Source organism: Littorina saxatilis, linkage group LG9 (genome assembly GCF_037325665.1).
Source record: "Littorina saxatilis isolate snail1 linkage group LG9, US_GU_Lsax_2.0, whole genome shotgun sequence".
Lineage (NCBI taxonomy): Eukaryota > Metazoa > Mollusca > Gastropoda > Littorinimorpha > Littorinidae > Littorina > Littorina saxatilis.
The window spans coordinates 21471066-21486065 of record NC_090253.1 but is presented as its reverse complement, the minus strand read 5'-3'; the positions used below and the strand labels follow the sequence as shown (position 1 = coordinate 21486065).

Here is a 15000-nt window from a genome sequence, read left to right as displayed (position 1 = left end):
GTCAAGCAATCTTTGACGAAGCCCGGACTATGGGATTGCATTTCAGCTCGGAAGCCTTTAGTTTGCTCATTAAAGTTGTCATAAAATCAAATTAAATTTCATATTCTTACCCAACTCACATAGATAGCAATGAACCTCGTTTGGTTGCTAAGGTATTGAAGCGCTCATCCATGGTAACATGGGGAGATAACTCTTAAAAACAAAACTCTATGCCCTGAAGGCATGGTGACACTCATTCCTTTTTCTTCAACCCACGTTGCATGACGTGTTTTGAGGTGCTCCGGTTTTTGAGTCACTTGAGAAAAAGTGACTCTATGTAATCGGTCAGTGTTAGTCTGTCCGGCCGGCCGTCCGGCCGGCCGTCCGTAGACACCACCTTAACGTTGGACTTTTCTCGGAAACTATCAAAGCGATCGGGCTCATATTTTGTTCTTCTTCTTCTTCTTCTTGGCGTTCGCAGAGGTTACACAATCAGTCCAGCACTGGTGATAAATGTTGTCGTTTTCTCCAACTCCTGTCGACTGCCGCGGTATAGTTTGGTCTGCAAGGGAGTTGGTGACGGCCACACTTCTTTTCGTTCCTCATCTAGTAAGGGACATCGCTGTAAGATGTGTTCCGCTGTTTGGTCCTCTTGACCGCAGGCACAGGTTGGTGATGGCGCCAGCTTGAACTTTCGGTTCATGTGAGCATTGAGCCTGTTGTGGCCAGTACGCAGCCTGATGAGGTTGACTTGCTGCTCTCTGGATATTTTGTTTAGTCGTGACCTCCAATGACCTCTACACTTTAACGATGGTTTCGTTGACCTTTGACCTTTTTCAAGGTCACAGGTCAGCGTCAAAGGAAAAATTAGACATTTTATATCTTTTCTCGGAAACTATCAAAGACTATGTAATCGGTCAGTGTTAGTCTGTCCGTCCGGCCGGCCGTCCGTAGACACCACCTTAACGTTGGACTTTTCTCGGAAACTATCAAAGCGATCGGGCTCATATTTTGTTTAGTCGTGACCTCCAATGACCTCTACACTTTAACGATGGTTTCGTTGACCTTTGACCTTTTTCAAGGTCACAGGTCAGCGTCAAAGGAAAAATTAGACATTTTATATCTTTTCTCGGAAACTATCAAAGCGATCGGGCTCATATTTTGTTTAGTCGTGACCTCCAATGACCTCTACACTTTAACGATGGTTTCGTTGACCTTTGACCTTTTTCAAGGTCACAGGTCAGCGTCAAAGGAAAAATTAGACATTTTATATCTTTGACAAAGTTCATCGGATGTGATTGAAACTTTGTAGGATTATTCTTTACATCAAAGTATTTACATCTGTAGCCTTTTACGAACGTTATCAGAAAAACAAGGGAGATAACTAGCCTTTTCTGTTCGGCAACACACAACTTAACGTTGGGCTTTTCTCGGAAACTATAAAAGTGACCGGGCTCAAATTTTATGTGAACGTGACTCATTGTGTTGTGAATAGCAATTTCTTCCTGTCCATCTGATGCCTCATATAATATTCAGAACTGCGAAAGTGACTCGATCGAGCGTTTGCTCTTCTTGTTGGCTCACGTAAGTGTAGCCTATGCGGTGCTAACTTTTGTCTGTCTGTGCGTGTGTGTGTGTGTGTGTGTGATAGAAACTTTAACATTTCCGAGTCTATGGATAAAGCTCGCATAAGAAGATTACGTCTCGGTCAAAAGTGTTTGACGTGTGTGATAGAAACTTTAACATTTGAAGACGTCACATTATGACGTAAGAGGGTTAGACGTCACGCAAAGGAATTACTGAAAGTCTCGGTCATTGTTATTGTGAGCGGGCCGAGACTAGTTGGCAGATCCAGTGTCTCGCTTTCTTGCACAGTTTCACCTATGCTTACTGTGTGTGTGTGTGTGTGTGTATGTGTGACGGAGTGATTGAGTTTGTGTTACTGTTTGTCGATTTCTTACGTGAGCCTTGAAGGCTTCGCCTCTTGTTTCTTAAGCCATCGGCCTATCTCTCAGGGAAGGCCATCGAATATTGGTAACCTATCTACGTCCTTCTTCACTTCTTCAGGAATTGATGAGAGCGTTCCTTTTTTGTATAACTAGAAGATTTCTTAGCGTTTTTGAACGTTTTGCCACTTGTCTTTTGAGCAGTTGTTGGTCATTTTTGATTTTCAACATGGCCGACAAACCTAAAGATAAAGAGAAAACTAGGAGCTCTGCCAAGCAGACTTGCTCACCTGTATCTCAATCGGGCCCCAAAGAGTGGGAGTCTATACTTCAACTACAAAGGATTCTACTCCATTGTTCTGATGGCGCTTGTAGATGCCGACTACAAATTCATTTGGGCAGATATTAGTGGTACTGGATCAGCATCAGATGCGCAGATATACAATTCCTGTGAGCTGAAGGAATTAATGCGTACCCTAGGTTTTCCTGACCCTGAGCCTCTTCCCAACGACAACGATGCCTTCACTCTTTTTAAATTTTTTGTGTATAGGCTACGACTTGTGATCGTCGGCGATACGCTGCATACGTTATGCATACGTTATGCATACGTTAGACTATCGTTGGACATAAGTTGTGAACGCCGGCAACACGTTAAGCATTCGTTGGTATACGTTATCTATAAGTTATCGAAATCTTCTATATACGTTACTATCACGATATGTGTACGTCAAACTCGTTATAAATACGCTATGTATACGCCCAACTCGTTATAAATACGCTATGTATACGCCCAAAATTGAGAAAAAAAACATGGATAGTTCAGCGTACGCCAGCGTTTTAGGGAAAGTTTGATACGTCGGCACACGCTGGCTAATACGTTAAGGTGTGACAGGGCCATAAATGGCGATGTTTTGAGATGGCACTGCTTTACACATAACGTCAACTGCTGCACACTATTCAAGTTTAATGGGGTTTTTTTGTGCGGCTGTGTCAGACTAACCACGGAACAAAGAGAGTGATGAATAATGTGGGGATTCTTGTTGTTGTTGAAATTAGCCGGTATATATATAGGGACCGTAGAGATCTCACACTGCCTTCTCAGTCGCTAGTGATAAAAAAGTAGTTTATCTGTGTTCCCGTTAACTGTGTATGGTTGATTTTGCTATGTTTTGGAAATAGTTTAAATAGTGTGTGTGTGTGTGTGTGTGTGTGTGTGTGTGTGTGTGTGTGTGTGTGTGTGTGTGTGTGTGTGTGTGTGTGTGTGTGTGTGTGTGCTCTCACGCTTTATTCTGTTGTGTTTGGATGTTTTTGTAACTACACACTATTGTTAAAAAAATCTTTATATGTCAGAAAAATGTGGATGAAATGAAGAAAACCGCAACTGTTTATCTACCGCAGATGTAGTTGGTCGAGGTAAAACACGCTTATATTTAGATATGTTTGCCCATGGAAAGAGAGAGAGAGAGAGAGAGAGAGAGAGAGAGAGAGAGAGAGAGAGAGAGAGAGAGAGAGAGAGAGAGAGAGAGAGAGAGAGAGAGAGAGAGAGAGAGAGAGAGAGAGGCAGGCAGGCAGGCAGGCAGAGGTCACAGAGTTCATGACCCGTCTTATCGAAACATCAAAGTGGTCATCCATGCAGATGATTAAATGTCATTCAGGCATCCGATCATACTGCATTACTGCTGTCGCGTTCTCACAACTCCAAATAGATTGAGTATATGGGATGGACTAAGAAAGTCCATTCACCTTCTCTTAAAGGCACGCTCCTTTTCGTCTCGGACTCGCCAGTCTTCTACATCAATCAATCAATCAATATGAGGCTTATATCGCGCGTATTCCGTGGGTACAGTTCTAAGCGCAGGGATTTTTTTAATTTTTTTAAATTTTTATTTTATGCAATTTATATCGCGCACATATTCAAGGCGCAGGGATTTATTTATGCCGTGTGAGATGGAATTTTTTTTACACAATACATCACGCATTCACATCGGCCAGCAGATCGCAGCCATTTCGGCGCATATCCTACTTTTTACGGCCTATTATTCCACTAGTCACACGGGTATTTTGGTGGACATTTTTATCTATGCCTATACAATTTTGCCAGGAAAGACCCTTTTGTCAATCGTGGGATCTTTAACGTGCACACCCCAATGTAGTGTACACGAAGGGACCTCGGTTTTTCGTCTCATCCGAAAGTCTAGCACTTGAACCCACCACCTAGGTTAGGAAAGGGGGGAGAAAATTGCTAACGCCCTGACCCAGGGTCGAACTCGCAACCTCTCGCTTCCGAGCGCAAGTGCGTTACCACTCGGCCACCCAGTCGTTACCACTCGGCCACCCAGTCGTTACCACTCGGCCACCCAGTCTCGGCCACCCAGTCCTACATGGGATATGACCATACCTCTACTTGGTCACGTACCAACAATCAACATCCCGGCTGCTCTTTGGTCACAGTGGGAATTTCTTGATGTATCAATAAGAGTTTGTGTGATATTAATTCATTAAAAAAAAAGTTCACCTCAGCGAGCTTGCAGGGTGTTTGTTTGTTTGTTTGTTTGCTTAACGCCCAGCCGACCACGAAGGGCCATATCAGGGCGGTAGGGTGTTGATTTTTAGTATTTGTCCGGGCACCGAAACTTTTGAGCTTTCTCTTACTTTAGCAGAAACTAGACTTTTGCTTTTTTTTTGCGCTAAAAGTGGGAACTGTGATCTTCCCGGCGGTTGACCGTGAGCCGGCCTTTTAATTCTACAGTAGCGCCGCCCTCACTTGATCTTCGTTATCATGCACAGACAGATAATCCTGCCAGACACCTGTCGCATCGTAATATATAAACACTACAGGCAGGAAGACATGCACGTGACATGCGTCAGTGTCAATCTTTTGGTTTAAAGAAAACTTCATTCTATTTTGATCGTGACATATACAATATCTAGCATTTCAGTTGAGGGTAGTGCTTATTGTAAATCTTTTGGTCGATATCATATGATTGTCCCGCGGTTGTTATACGGAAGAGCAGGTAATATTTTCAATCAGCAGGATGTGCGTGCTAGCTGCCATACGAGAGAGTTGACCTCGGCACCACTCAGCCGCTGGTGTTAATGAGCTCTGGCCATCTGTCGAGTCTTGGCTGCACTTTCCACTGAGAAGTAGGACAAAGCAGGAGCGCGTGACGTACAAGACAGACATACAGATGGACGGACGAACGGACGGACAGACAGACAGACAGAGCGATTTCTATACACCGCCATATCCATATAAAGGCGGCGTAAAAAAGTTACACGGAACATGTATAACGCTTTCCTCCATGCTGCCTGAACCTGAAGTGGAACCGAATCCAAAATGACACAGACACATTTTTCAGTCTGAGCACTAGCTTGTACAGTCGGTGCAAACATAGTTTTCGATGCGAAAGGGGGCGGGTGGGGGTGTCGTCTTTGTATACACCTTTGTGTGTCAGTGCTTGTTAACGGGTTTTGTTGTTTTTGTTTTGTTTCAGTTTGTCCCGTGCCGCTGTGAATGTGTGCATTTTTAGTGTTGACTAATTTTTGTCGCACATAAATTTTGTTTGCGCGTGTCATGAATTATATTTTCTTATGTGTTTCAGATGGCGAGCCTAAACTTCAAAAAGAAAAATGCAGCGAAGGATTCATGAGCAACACGAGATCGCAACCTGTATCAGAGACTATGCCTGTATCAGCGAAATCACCCCTTACACTGGGCTCCCAAGAAACCTCCGGAATACACAGTGTCGACGCTCTAACCAGTGGAAGCTTACGATGTGTTGATTCAAGAACGGCGGATTCAAGTGACAATGGCAAGATTTCTGGTGTAAGTTATGCTAGGAGGCATGTTTTTCGGTTTCTGAAATAAATGAAATTGCTACATCATTTACCCGTCTCACGTTGTTTATGTATTTATTTTGTTATAAATTCCTTCATTTAATGATGTATGTGTTTTTTGGGGGTTTTTTTGTGGGTTTTTTTTTTGACCAATGATGTATGTGTTGATTAATGTTTACTCTCTCGCTCTCCCCCCCCACCCCCCCCCTCTCTCTCTCTCTCTTTCGCATGCACACACGCACACTGACGCGCACGCAAATGGTCAAGCACAGAGTTGTGTATAAAAACTTTTTTTTTATTCATCAAGCATTGCAAACAAAATGGACCCCGTCAAAAATTAAAAACAAAAATAATGAATCGCTAATAACGTTACTTTTATTTTAGCAATGTTTCGGGAAAGATATGTAAAATATGTTCAAACGAACACAATTGCGTGCACACGTGTTGCCATGCATACCTCCTCCTAATCACTAAATTATTGAAAGATTTCCTCATTTTAACTCAGCTTCGGACGTACAGGCCCTGCAACTAAACATGGGTAAACTATGATGACATTATAAAGATGCTCTCTCTCTCTTTTTTTCTCTTTCTCTCTTTCTCTGTCTCTCTCGCGCTCTCTCTGTCTCTCGCGCGCGCTCTCTCTCTCTCTCTCACGCTCTCTGTTTCTCTCGCGCTCTCTCTCTCTCTCTCTCTCTCTCTCTCTCTCTCTCTCTCTCTCTCTCCCTCGCTCTCTCTCTCTCTCTCGTGCTCTCTCTCCCTCGCTCTCTTTCTCTCTCTCTCTGGCACACACACACACACTCACGCACGCACACACGCGTTTACAAAGGCTCACACACACACACACACACACACACACACACACACACACACACACACACACACTCACACACACACACACACACACACACACACACACACACACACACACACACACACACACTCCCTGTTCAATCACTCTTTACATTTTAAGTATTAGAACACTCCACAGGGATCTCCTCGTCAAAATTTGGCGCCAGACTTCCAGAACTTTCACACCCACCAAAACCTGTCTTCCACACTTCACTGATGTCCTCGAGGTGAACTCGGTCGTTGGGATAGAAACGCGGCCTGCCGCCTTCCATCAGGAGATGGTGTGTGTCGTTGCTACTGATCGTGGCGTTGACACGATAGTAGTGGATGGCAGGGGCTCTTGTCAACTCTGTGCACTGACCGTTCTGGACATAAAATTAAGACTAAATCAATTCAAGTATTTAAATCTAACAAAATAAAAACAAACATTTGTTGTCTATTAAACAGAAAACATTCAAATCGAAACAATTTCTTCGACGTACCTAACCTGCCCGTCAACGATTTTAAAACAGATAGTTTATAAACGGATGGATGGAACGCTCAAGTACAGTAAAGTCTGCGGCCAGTTTGTTCTTTCTCCATGACGTGTGTACGTGCGTGTCTCGCCGTTAATTTAAACCAGAGAAACCATTGGTCGGGTTACCGTAACCACACAGTTTTTTTGGTTTTTTTGTTGTTTTTTTTTTTTGGGGGGGGGGGAGGGGGGGATGGGATAAGCACTCTGTTGCAAATTCACGAAGAAAACACAGACATGCACACACGTTACAGTAAAAGAACGATACTCGTAGGTACTGCCCGCCCCCCCTCCCCCCAACCCCAACAAAACGCTTTTTTTCGACAAGTTATCTCAACCATCGATATTCGGGAGGCGGGGGGGGGGGGGGGCTTTACCTTAATGTTGTACTTGATGTCTCCAAAGATGAGTTTCTTGAAGAGCATGCCTGGTGGCGTGAAGGAGAAAGTGATGTAGACGCGTGATGCTGTGCCAGTGAAAAAGCTTGCCCCCTTGCAAGTGGACTCGTCCACTGTAGCAATGGCCTTTGTGGCCACATCCATCTGATAACACTCCGAAAGCTGCCACCCACCATTGTTTTCCTGTGGCTGTTGGAAAAAGTTTATAGAAACATGAGAACATTCAAAAGGCCGATAAGATTAGAATGATTAATAAACGGGAGAAGTACCTTTCTGAGTCGCACCGGACTTACGGATTACCCTCTTTTAGTAGCCAATTATCTCATATATTCCGTTTATAAGGTTTGTAAATTTACCGCAATGTTAGGACAGCTTGTCTTTTAAAACCTCATCTTCACATCTATGACTCGACATCTTGGACACGACATCTTGGACTTCAATGTGAACCAAGTCAAAGTATAACGGTACAACCATGGACTTTTGACACAATCTTCGCGGAATGCTCAGGACAACATAAAAAAGACCGCTTAGGTTTTAGGCTACTGAGCCCACCTTTAAATAGAGGTTTGAGGTGTGTGTTGGTCTTCTCATAGATGCAGCACTCACAGAAGTGTGACTGGACCTACCTTTAGATAGACTGCAAGTCTGAGGTGCGTGTTGGTCTTCTCATAGATGCAGCACTCACAGAAGTGTGACTGGACCTACCTTTAGATAGACTGCAAGTCTGAGGTGCGTGTTGGTCTTCTCATAGATGCAGCACTCACAGAAGTGTGACTGGACCTACCTTTAGATAGACTGCAAGTCTGAGGTGCGTGTTGGTCTTCTCATAGATGCAGCACTCACAGAAGTGTGACTGGACCTACCTTTAGATAGACTGCAAGTCTGAGGTGCGTGTTGGTCTTCTCATAGATGCAGCACTCACAGAAGTGTGACTGGACCTACCTTTAGATAGACTGCAAGTCTGAGGTGCGTGTTGGTCTTCTTATAGATGCAGCACTCACAGAAGTGTGACTGGACCTACCTTTAGATAGACTGCAAGTCTGAGGTGCGTGTTGGTCTTCTCATAGATGCAGCACTCACAGAAGTGTGACTGGACCTACCTTTAGATAGACTGCAAGTTTGAGGTGTGTGTTGGCCTTCTCATACATGCAGCACTCACAGAAGTGTGACTGGACCTACCTTTAGATAGACTGCAAGTTTGAGGTGTGTGTAGGTCTTCTCATAGATGCAGCACTCACAGAAGTGTGACTGGACCTACCTTTAGATAGACTGCAAGTTTGAGGTGAGTGTTGGTCTTCTCATAGATGCAGCACTCACAGAAGTGTGACTGGACCTACCTTTAGATAGACTGCAAGTTTGAGGTGAGTGTTGGTCTTCTCATAGATGCAGCACTCACAGAAGTGTGACTGGACCTACCTTTAGATAGACTGCAAGTCTGAGGTGCGTGTTGGTCTTCTCATAGATGCAGCACTCACAGAAGTGTGACTGGACCTACCTTTAGATAGACTGCAAATCTGAGGTGCGTATTGGTCTTCTCATAGATGCAGCACTCACAGAAGTGTGACTGGACCTACCTTTAGATAGACTGCAAGTCTGAGGTGCGTGTTGGTCTTCTCATAGATGCAGCACTCACAGAAGTGTGACTGGACCTACCTTTAGATAGACTGCAAGTCTGAGGTGCGTGTTGGTCTTCTCATAGATGCAGCACTCACAGAAGTGTGACTGGACCTACCTTCAGATAGACTGCAAGTCTGAGGTGCGTGTTGGTCTTCTCATAGATGCAGCACTCACAGAAGTGTGACTGGACCTACCTTTAGATAGACTGCAAGTCTGAGGTGCGTGTTGGTCTTCTCATAGATGCAGCACTCACAGAAGTGTGACTGGACCTACCTTTAGATAGACTGCAAGTTTGAGGTGAGTGTTGGTCTTCTCATAGATGCAGCACTCACAGAAGTGTGACTGGACCTACTTTTAGATAGACTGCAAGTTTGAGGTGTGTGTTGGTCTTCTCATAGATGCAGCACTCACAGAAATGTGACTGGACCTACCTTTAGATAGACTGCAAGTCTGAGGTGCGTGTTGGTCTTCTCATAGATGCAGCACTCACAGAAGTGTGACTGGACCTACCTTTAGATAGACTGCAAGTCTGAGGTGCGTGTTGGTCTTCTCATAGATGCAGCACTCACAGAAGTGTGACTGGACCTACCTTTAGATAGACTGCAAGTCTGAGGTGCGTGTTGGTCTTCTCATAGATGCAGCACTCACAGAAGTGTGACTGGACCTACCTTTAGATAGACTGCAAGTTTGAGGTGCGTGTTGGTCTTCTCATAGATGCAGCACTCACAGAAGTGTGACTGGACCTACCTTTAGATAGACTGCAAGTCTGAGGTGCGTGTTGGTCTTCTCATAGATGCAGCACTCGCAGAAGTGTGACTGGACCTACCTTTAGATAGACTGCAAGTCTGAAGTGCGTGTCGGTCTTCTCATAGATGCAGCACTCGCAGAAGTGTGACTGGACCTACCTTTAGATAGACTGCAAGTCTGAGGTGTGTGTTGGTCTTCTCGTAGATGTAGTTCATGTCCACGTCTGTGTCCCTGCCACGGATGTCATTGATGTCCATGAGACGGACCCAGTTGGCCGTGTTCCCTGTCGCTTGGGTGGGTGAGGAGGTATCGAACTCGGGGTGGTTAATGAACGCGCTGACATTCTGAAATGGAAGGAAGATACACATGCACTATAAGACATTACAGATCTACAGGTGTATAATTTCAAAACAATTAAAGGTAGGCTGGTTTAAATGAAAACGAGGTTAAGCACATTGGTTTGTCTATGTTTGACTCGTAAAATAACTGAATTTGTAACAATATTAAATGTCTACCAAAACTATTGACACAAAAACGTAAGAAAGAACAAAACACACACACACACACACACACACACACACACACACACACACACACACACACACACACACACACACACACACACACACACAATAGAACACAGCAACTCTGGTATTGCGATCAAAAGTGTACCTTTTTGTACCTGAAAGCATCTTCTGTATGGGACGCACCTGAAAGTACTTCTCGTCATCGTACTTATCCTCAAATAGAGCTGTGGGTTCACGGACTTTGATGCCACCGTCTGTGTCCTGATGACCCTGGGTAAAGATGAAGACAGCGATGGCACAACCTGAGTTGACGAGCAGGCCCGCGATGATGAAAAACCAGCAGACCCGTCTTTTCTTGCACTCCGTCATTCCCGAACTGCCCTTGCATTTGACTGCTTTCTGCTGGCATCGGACAAAGCTGACGATGATGCGAATCACTAGACCTGCAATTCACACAGCCGTGTTGTGAAAACGTTGACCAGGAACAGTTCAACAAGAACACGAACACGAATCGAATTCGCCATATAGCGAAACAGCCTTTAGTAATTGGTAATTTAGTAAATGATGACATGTACATTCTGGCAGAACATGTAACAGATATTATTTCTTTAGGGAACGCTCCAGCTCTAAAGCTTTACTAATAAGATAAGCTCTGGGAAGAGCAGTAGCTGTCATCAATCGAAAAGCTTTGGCAGAATCTATAGCAGTCACTATGGGAAAGTGAGTGTGTCATTATTAGAAGAAAAAAAACCTATTAGAGTCTGCAGCTGCCATTATCAGAAAACAACCTCTGTTAGAGTCTGAAGCTATATCATTATCAGGAAAGCTCTGTTAGAGTATATAGCTGCCAGTATCCGAAAATATTTGGTAGAAACGACTGTGGCTACACGACGTCAAGATGTCTTCTATTCAAGTCCCTCCTATCAAAGTGCTAAGTGCACGATGACTTTCAGGGTCTCTTTTATACTTTAAAAAAAAAAGGGAATAGCGAATAGCTGGCCAAACAGACCATTTTCAGCAAAATAAAAAGTAGCAACATTTTGGGGACTGCTTGTATGCTGCAGAACAACAAAAACCAGAAAGGCCACACTTACGAAAGAGTACGATAGAAGCCAGAAAGGCCACGCTTACGAAAGAGTACGATAGAAGCCAGAAAGGACACACTTACCAAAGAGTACGATAGAAGCCAGAAAGGACACACTTACCAAAGAGTACGATAAAAGCCAGAAAGGACACACTTACCAAAGAGTACGATAGAAGCCAGAAAGGACACACTTATCAAATAGTACGATAAAAGCCAGAAAGGACACACTTACCAAAGAGTACGATAGGAACCAGAAAGGCCACGCTTACGAAAGAGTACGCTAGAAGCCATAAAGGCCGCGCTTACCAAAGAGTACGATAGAAGCCAGAAAGGCCACGCTTACCAAAGAGTACGATAGAAGCCATAAAGGCCGCGCTTACCAAAGAGTACGATAGAAGCCAGAAAGGCCACGCTTACCAAAGAGTACAATAGAAGCCAGAAAGGACACGCTTACGAAAGAGTACGATAGAAGCCAGAAAGGCCACGCTTACCAAATAGTACGATAGAAGCCAGAAAGGCCACACTTACCAAATAGTACGATAGAAGCCAGAAAGGCCACACTTACCAAATAGTACGATAGAAGCCAGAAAGGCCACGCTTACCAAATAGTACGATAGAAGCCAGAAAGGCCACACTTACCAAAGAGTACGATAGAAGCCAGAAAGGACACACTTACCAAAGAGTACGATAGAAGCCAGAAAGGCCACGCTTACGAAAGAGTAAGATAGAAGCCAGAAAGGCCACGCTTACGAAAGAGTACGATAGAAGCCAGAAAGGACACACTTACCAAAGAGTACGATAGAAGCCAGAAAGGACACACTTACCAAATATTACGATAGAAGCCAGAAAGGACACACTTACCAAAAAGTACGATAGAAACCAGAAAGGCCACACTTACCAAAAAGTACGATAGAAACCAGAAAGGCCACACTTACCAAAGAGTACGATAGAAGCCTTGGTGAGCTGGAAAACGCTGATGGGGTCCTCACGACAGTGGGCGATGTAGACATTAATGGCTATCTGAGGCACGTCCTCTAACCAGATGGTGATTGCGGACACGATGTCAGGGTCTAGCCAGGCATTGTTGCTTCTCTCATCCCGAATCAGGTTCACCCCTTCGAAGATGAAGCATAAGGTTCTGCGTTGGCGATGAGAAAAAAAAACACAGAATCATTACACCATATACAGGGTGGTAAAATAATTTCCTGCATTTTCTCGCAACGTACATATTTGAACATACCTTTTCCCGTTGGTTTTCAGACGTTGTAGAGAGTAAGGCCGGACACTTGTGAGGCTATCAATTTGGATGACATTTAATACACTGCGATCTAAATTTTGGGGGCATTATAATCTTTAGTCTGATTTTGAACACTTCTGTGAATTTGGCTTCAAGACGTCCGGGAACTTTTTTGCATTGCGCGCGGCCCCAGTCAAGGTCAATCTTTGTGTGTCGCCCGAAAATGACATGAAAAAACCGCCCAAAAAATTTGGCAACAAAATTAAATTGAGGTTTTAAAAATCTTTTTAAAAGGCTTGTGACCAACATAAACGAGGTATTCTCCCAAATGGTCCTCGTCTTTGAGTGAAAAAAACACCCAACATAACAACAACAACAACAACAACAACAACAACAACAACAACAACAACAACAACAACAAGATAATAATGAATAAGAATTTAATAAAATAATACCACAACAACAAAATCGCCGTCTTGATGTTGAGAAGTCAAAGCCTTACTGGGACAAGATTTTGTTTTAATTGTCTCATTATTATTTGTATAATATATCCGTGCAACACAAAGATCATTATAGGTCGACCTACTCGTCTTTAAAACGTGATTCGTGTTTTTTTACATTTAGTCAAGTTTTGACTAAATGTTTTAACATAGAGGAGGAATCGAGACGAGGGTCGTGGTGTATGTGTGTGTGTGTGTGTGTGTGTGTGTGTCTGTGCGTGTGTGTGTGTAGAGCGATTCAGACTAAACTACTAGACCGATCTTTATGAAATTTGACATGAGAGTTCCTGGGAATGATATCCCCGGACGTTTTTTTCTTTTTTTCGATAAATATCTTTGATGACGTCATATCCGGCTTTTTGTAAAAGTTGAGGCGGCACTGTCACACCCTCATTTTTCAATCAAATTGATTGAAATTTTGGCCAAGCAATCTTCGACAAAGGCCGGACTTCGGTATTGCATTTCAGCTTGGTGGCTTAAAAATTAATTAATGACTTTGGTCATTAAAAATCTGAAAATTGTAAAAAAAAAAAAAATTATAAAACGATTTAAATTTACGTTCATCTTATTCTTCATCATTTCCTGATTCCAAAAACATATAAATATAATATATATGGATTAAAAACAAGCTCTGAAAATTAAAAATATAAAAATTATGATCAAAATTAAATTTTCGAAATCAATTTAAAAACACTTTCATCTTATTCCTTGTCGGTTCCTGATTCCAAAAACATATAGATATGATATGTTTGGATTAAAAACACGCTCAGAAAGTTAAAACGAAGAGAGGTACAGAAAAGCGTGCTATCCTTCTCAGCGCAACTACTACCCCGCTCTTCTTGTCAATTTCACTGCCTTTGCCACGAGCGGTGGACTGACGATGCTACGAGTATACGGTCTTGCTGAAAAATTGCAGTGCGTTCAGTTTCATTCTGTGAGTTCGACAGCTTGACTAAATGTTGTATTTTCGCCTTAATCGACTTGTTTTTCTCTGTAATTAAACATTCCATAAACTAACCTTTTTTTTATTCATAAAAGAACACAAAGATCACTTCACTTACCCGATGATAGAGAAGGCCAACAAAGCATGGATGGCAGGTTTCTCAGGCGGTCCGTACACCAGACCTTTCTCCTTGACGCTGATGTCAGCGTATAGCAGCCAGTCGCCGATGACGTCAAGGAATTCGAGGAAGATGATGATGACGACATAGAACGTCTGACAGCAACGCTTGCCCATGTCTGAGTAAAGTGCGTATCCTGATCTGTGGACAGTAATTTGTTTTTATCCTACATACGTGAGAGAGACACCCGTGAGATAATAATCGTTCAAATCACACGTACACGTGTGTATATCATGTAAATGAGGTCATGTCAAGCAAGTCTGGCACGGACCTGTTTTTCCACTGCCTATGAAGCCAAAGTCACCGAGACAAACGTCATTATAGAAACAAAAATGGCGCTCGCTTATTACCCTCGATGAATCTTTAGAACTAACACGTCACGCCACACTTTCAGAGGGACGTTTCTTTGCTTTGACGTAATAGATTGCACGAGGCTTTAGAAGAGATCGAGGTTCCAAAACAAGCGTCTTCAATTTAGCTGCTTCGACTGCAAGACATTTTCAGTAAAATACACGTAAGTACAGTATGTAGGATAAACAGAATACTACATGACTTGCTGTGTCGTACCAGATTTACACTCGTTGCTTTGCAGGGGCGGACGAGGGGGGGGGGGGGGTGTGCACAGGGTGCAGGTGCACCCCCCC

General features: G+C 43.4%; 2 protein-coding genes across 2 annotated transcripts in view; one reads left to right on the top strand and one right to left on the bottom strand.

Moving 5' to 3' along the window:
- The window catches only part of LOC138975576 (notchless protein homolog 1-like), a 60629-nt gene extending 54819 nt beyond the window's left edge, over window positions 1-5810 (top strand). The window contains exon 15 of the mRNA XM_070348298.1: window positions 5528-5810. Coding sequence (XP_070204399.1) covers window positions 5528-5540 — 13 coding nt within the window. The 3' untranslated portion in view covers window positions 5541-5810. The remainder of the gene's footprint in view (window positions 1-5527) is intronic.
- A 234-nt stretch (window positions 5811-6044) lies between these two features.
- On the bottom strand, window positions 6045-14513 carry LOC138975571 (uncharacterized). The gene is made up of 6 exons (XM_070348293.1): window positions 14297-14513; window positions 12434-12636; window positions 10598-10857; window positions 10046-10231; window positions 7503-7712; window positions 6045-6976 (listed from the first exon to the last, which is right to left on the bottom strand). Exons 1-6 carry the CDS (start codon window positions 14470-14472, stop codon window positions 6728-6730), a joined length of 1284 nt encoding a protein of 427 aa, XP_070204394.1. The 5' UTR covers window positions 14473-14513; the 3' UTR covers window positions 6045-6727.
- Window positions 14514-15000: the final 487 nt, after the last annotated feature.

Bases quoted from the DNA above. Each gene is read 5' to 3' on its own strand.
- LOC138975571 (XM_070348293.1), bottom strand. From the start codon at position 14,472: ATGGGCAAGCGTTGCTGTCAGACGTTCTATGTCGTCATCATCATCTTC. The intron at 10,858-12,433 runs GTAAGTGTGGCC...TGTGAATTGCAG, and splicing joins GGCTTCTATCGTACTCTTTG to GTCTAGTGATTCGCATCATC. The intron at 6,977-7,502 runs GTAAAGCCCCCC...TTTTATGTCCAG, and splicing joins ACATCAAGTACAACATTAAG to AACGGTCAGTGCACAGAGTT.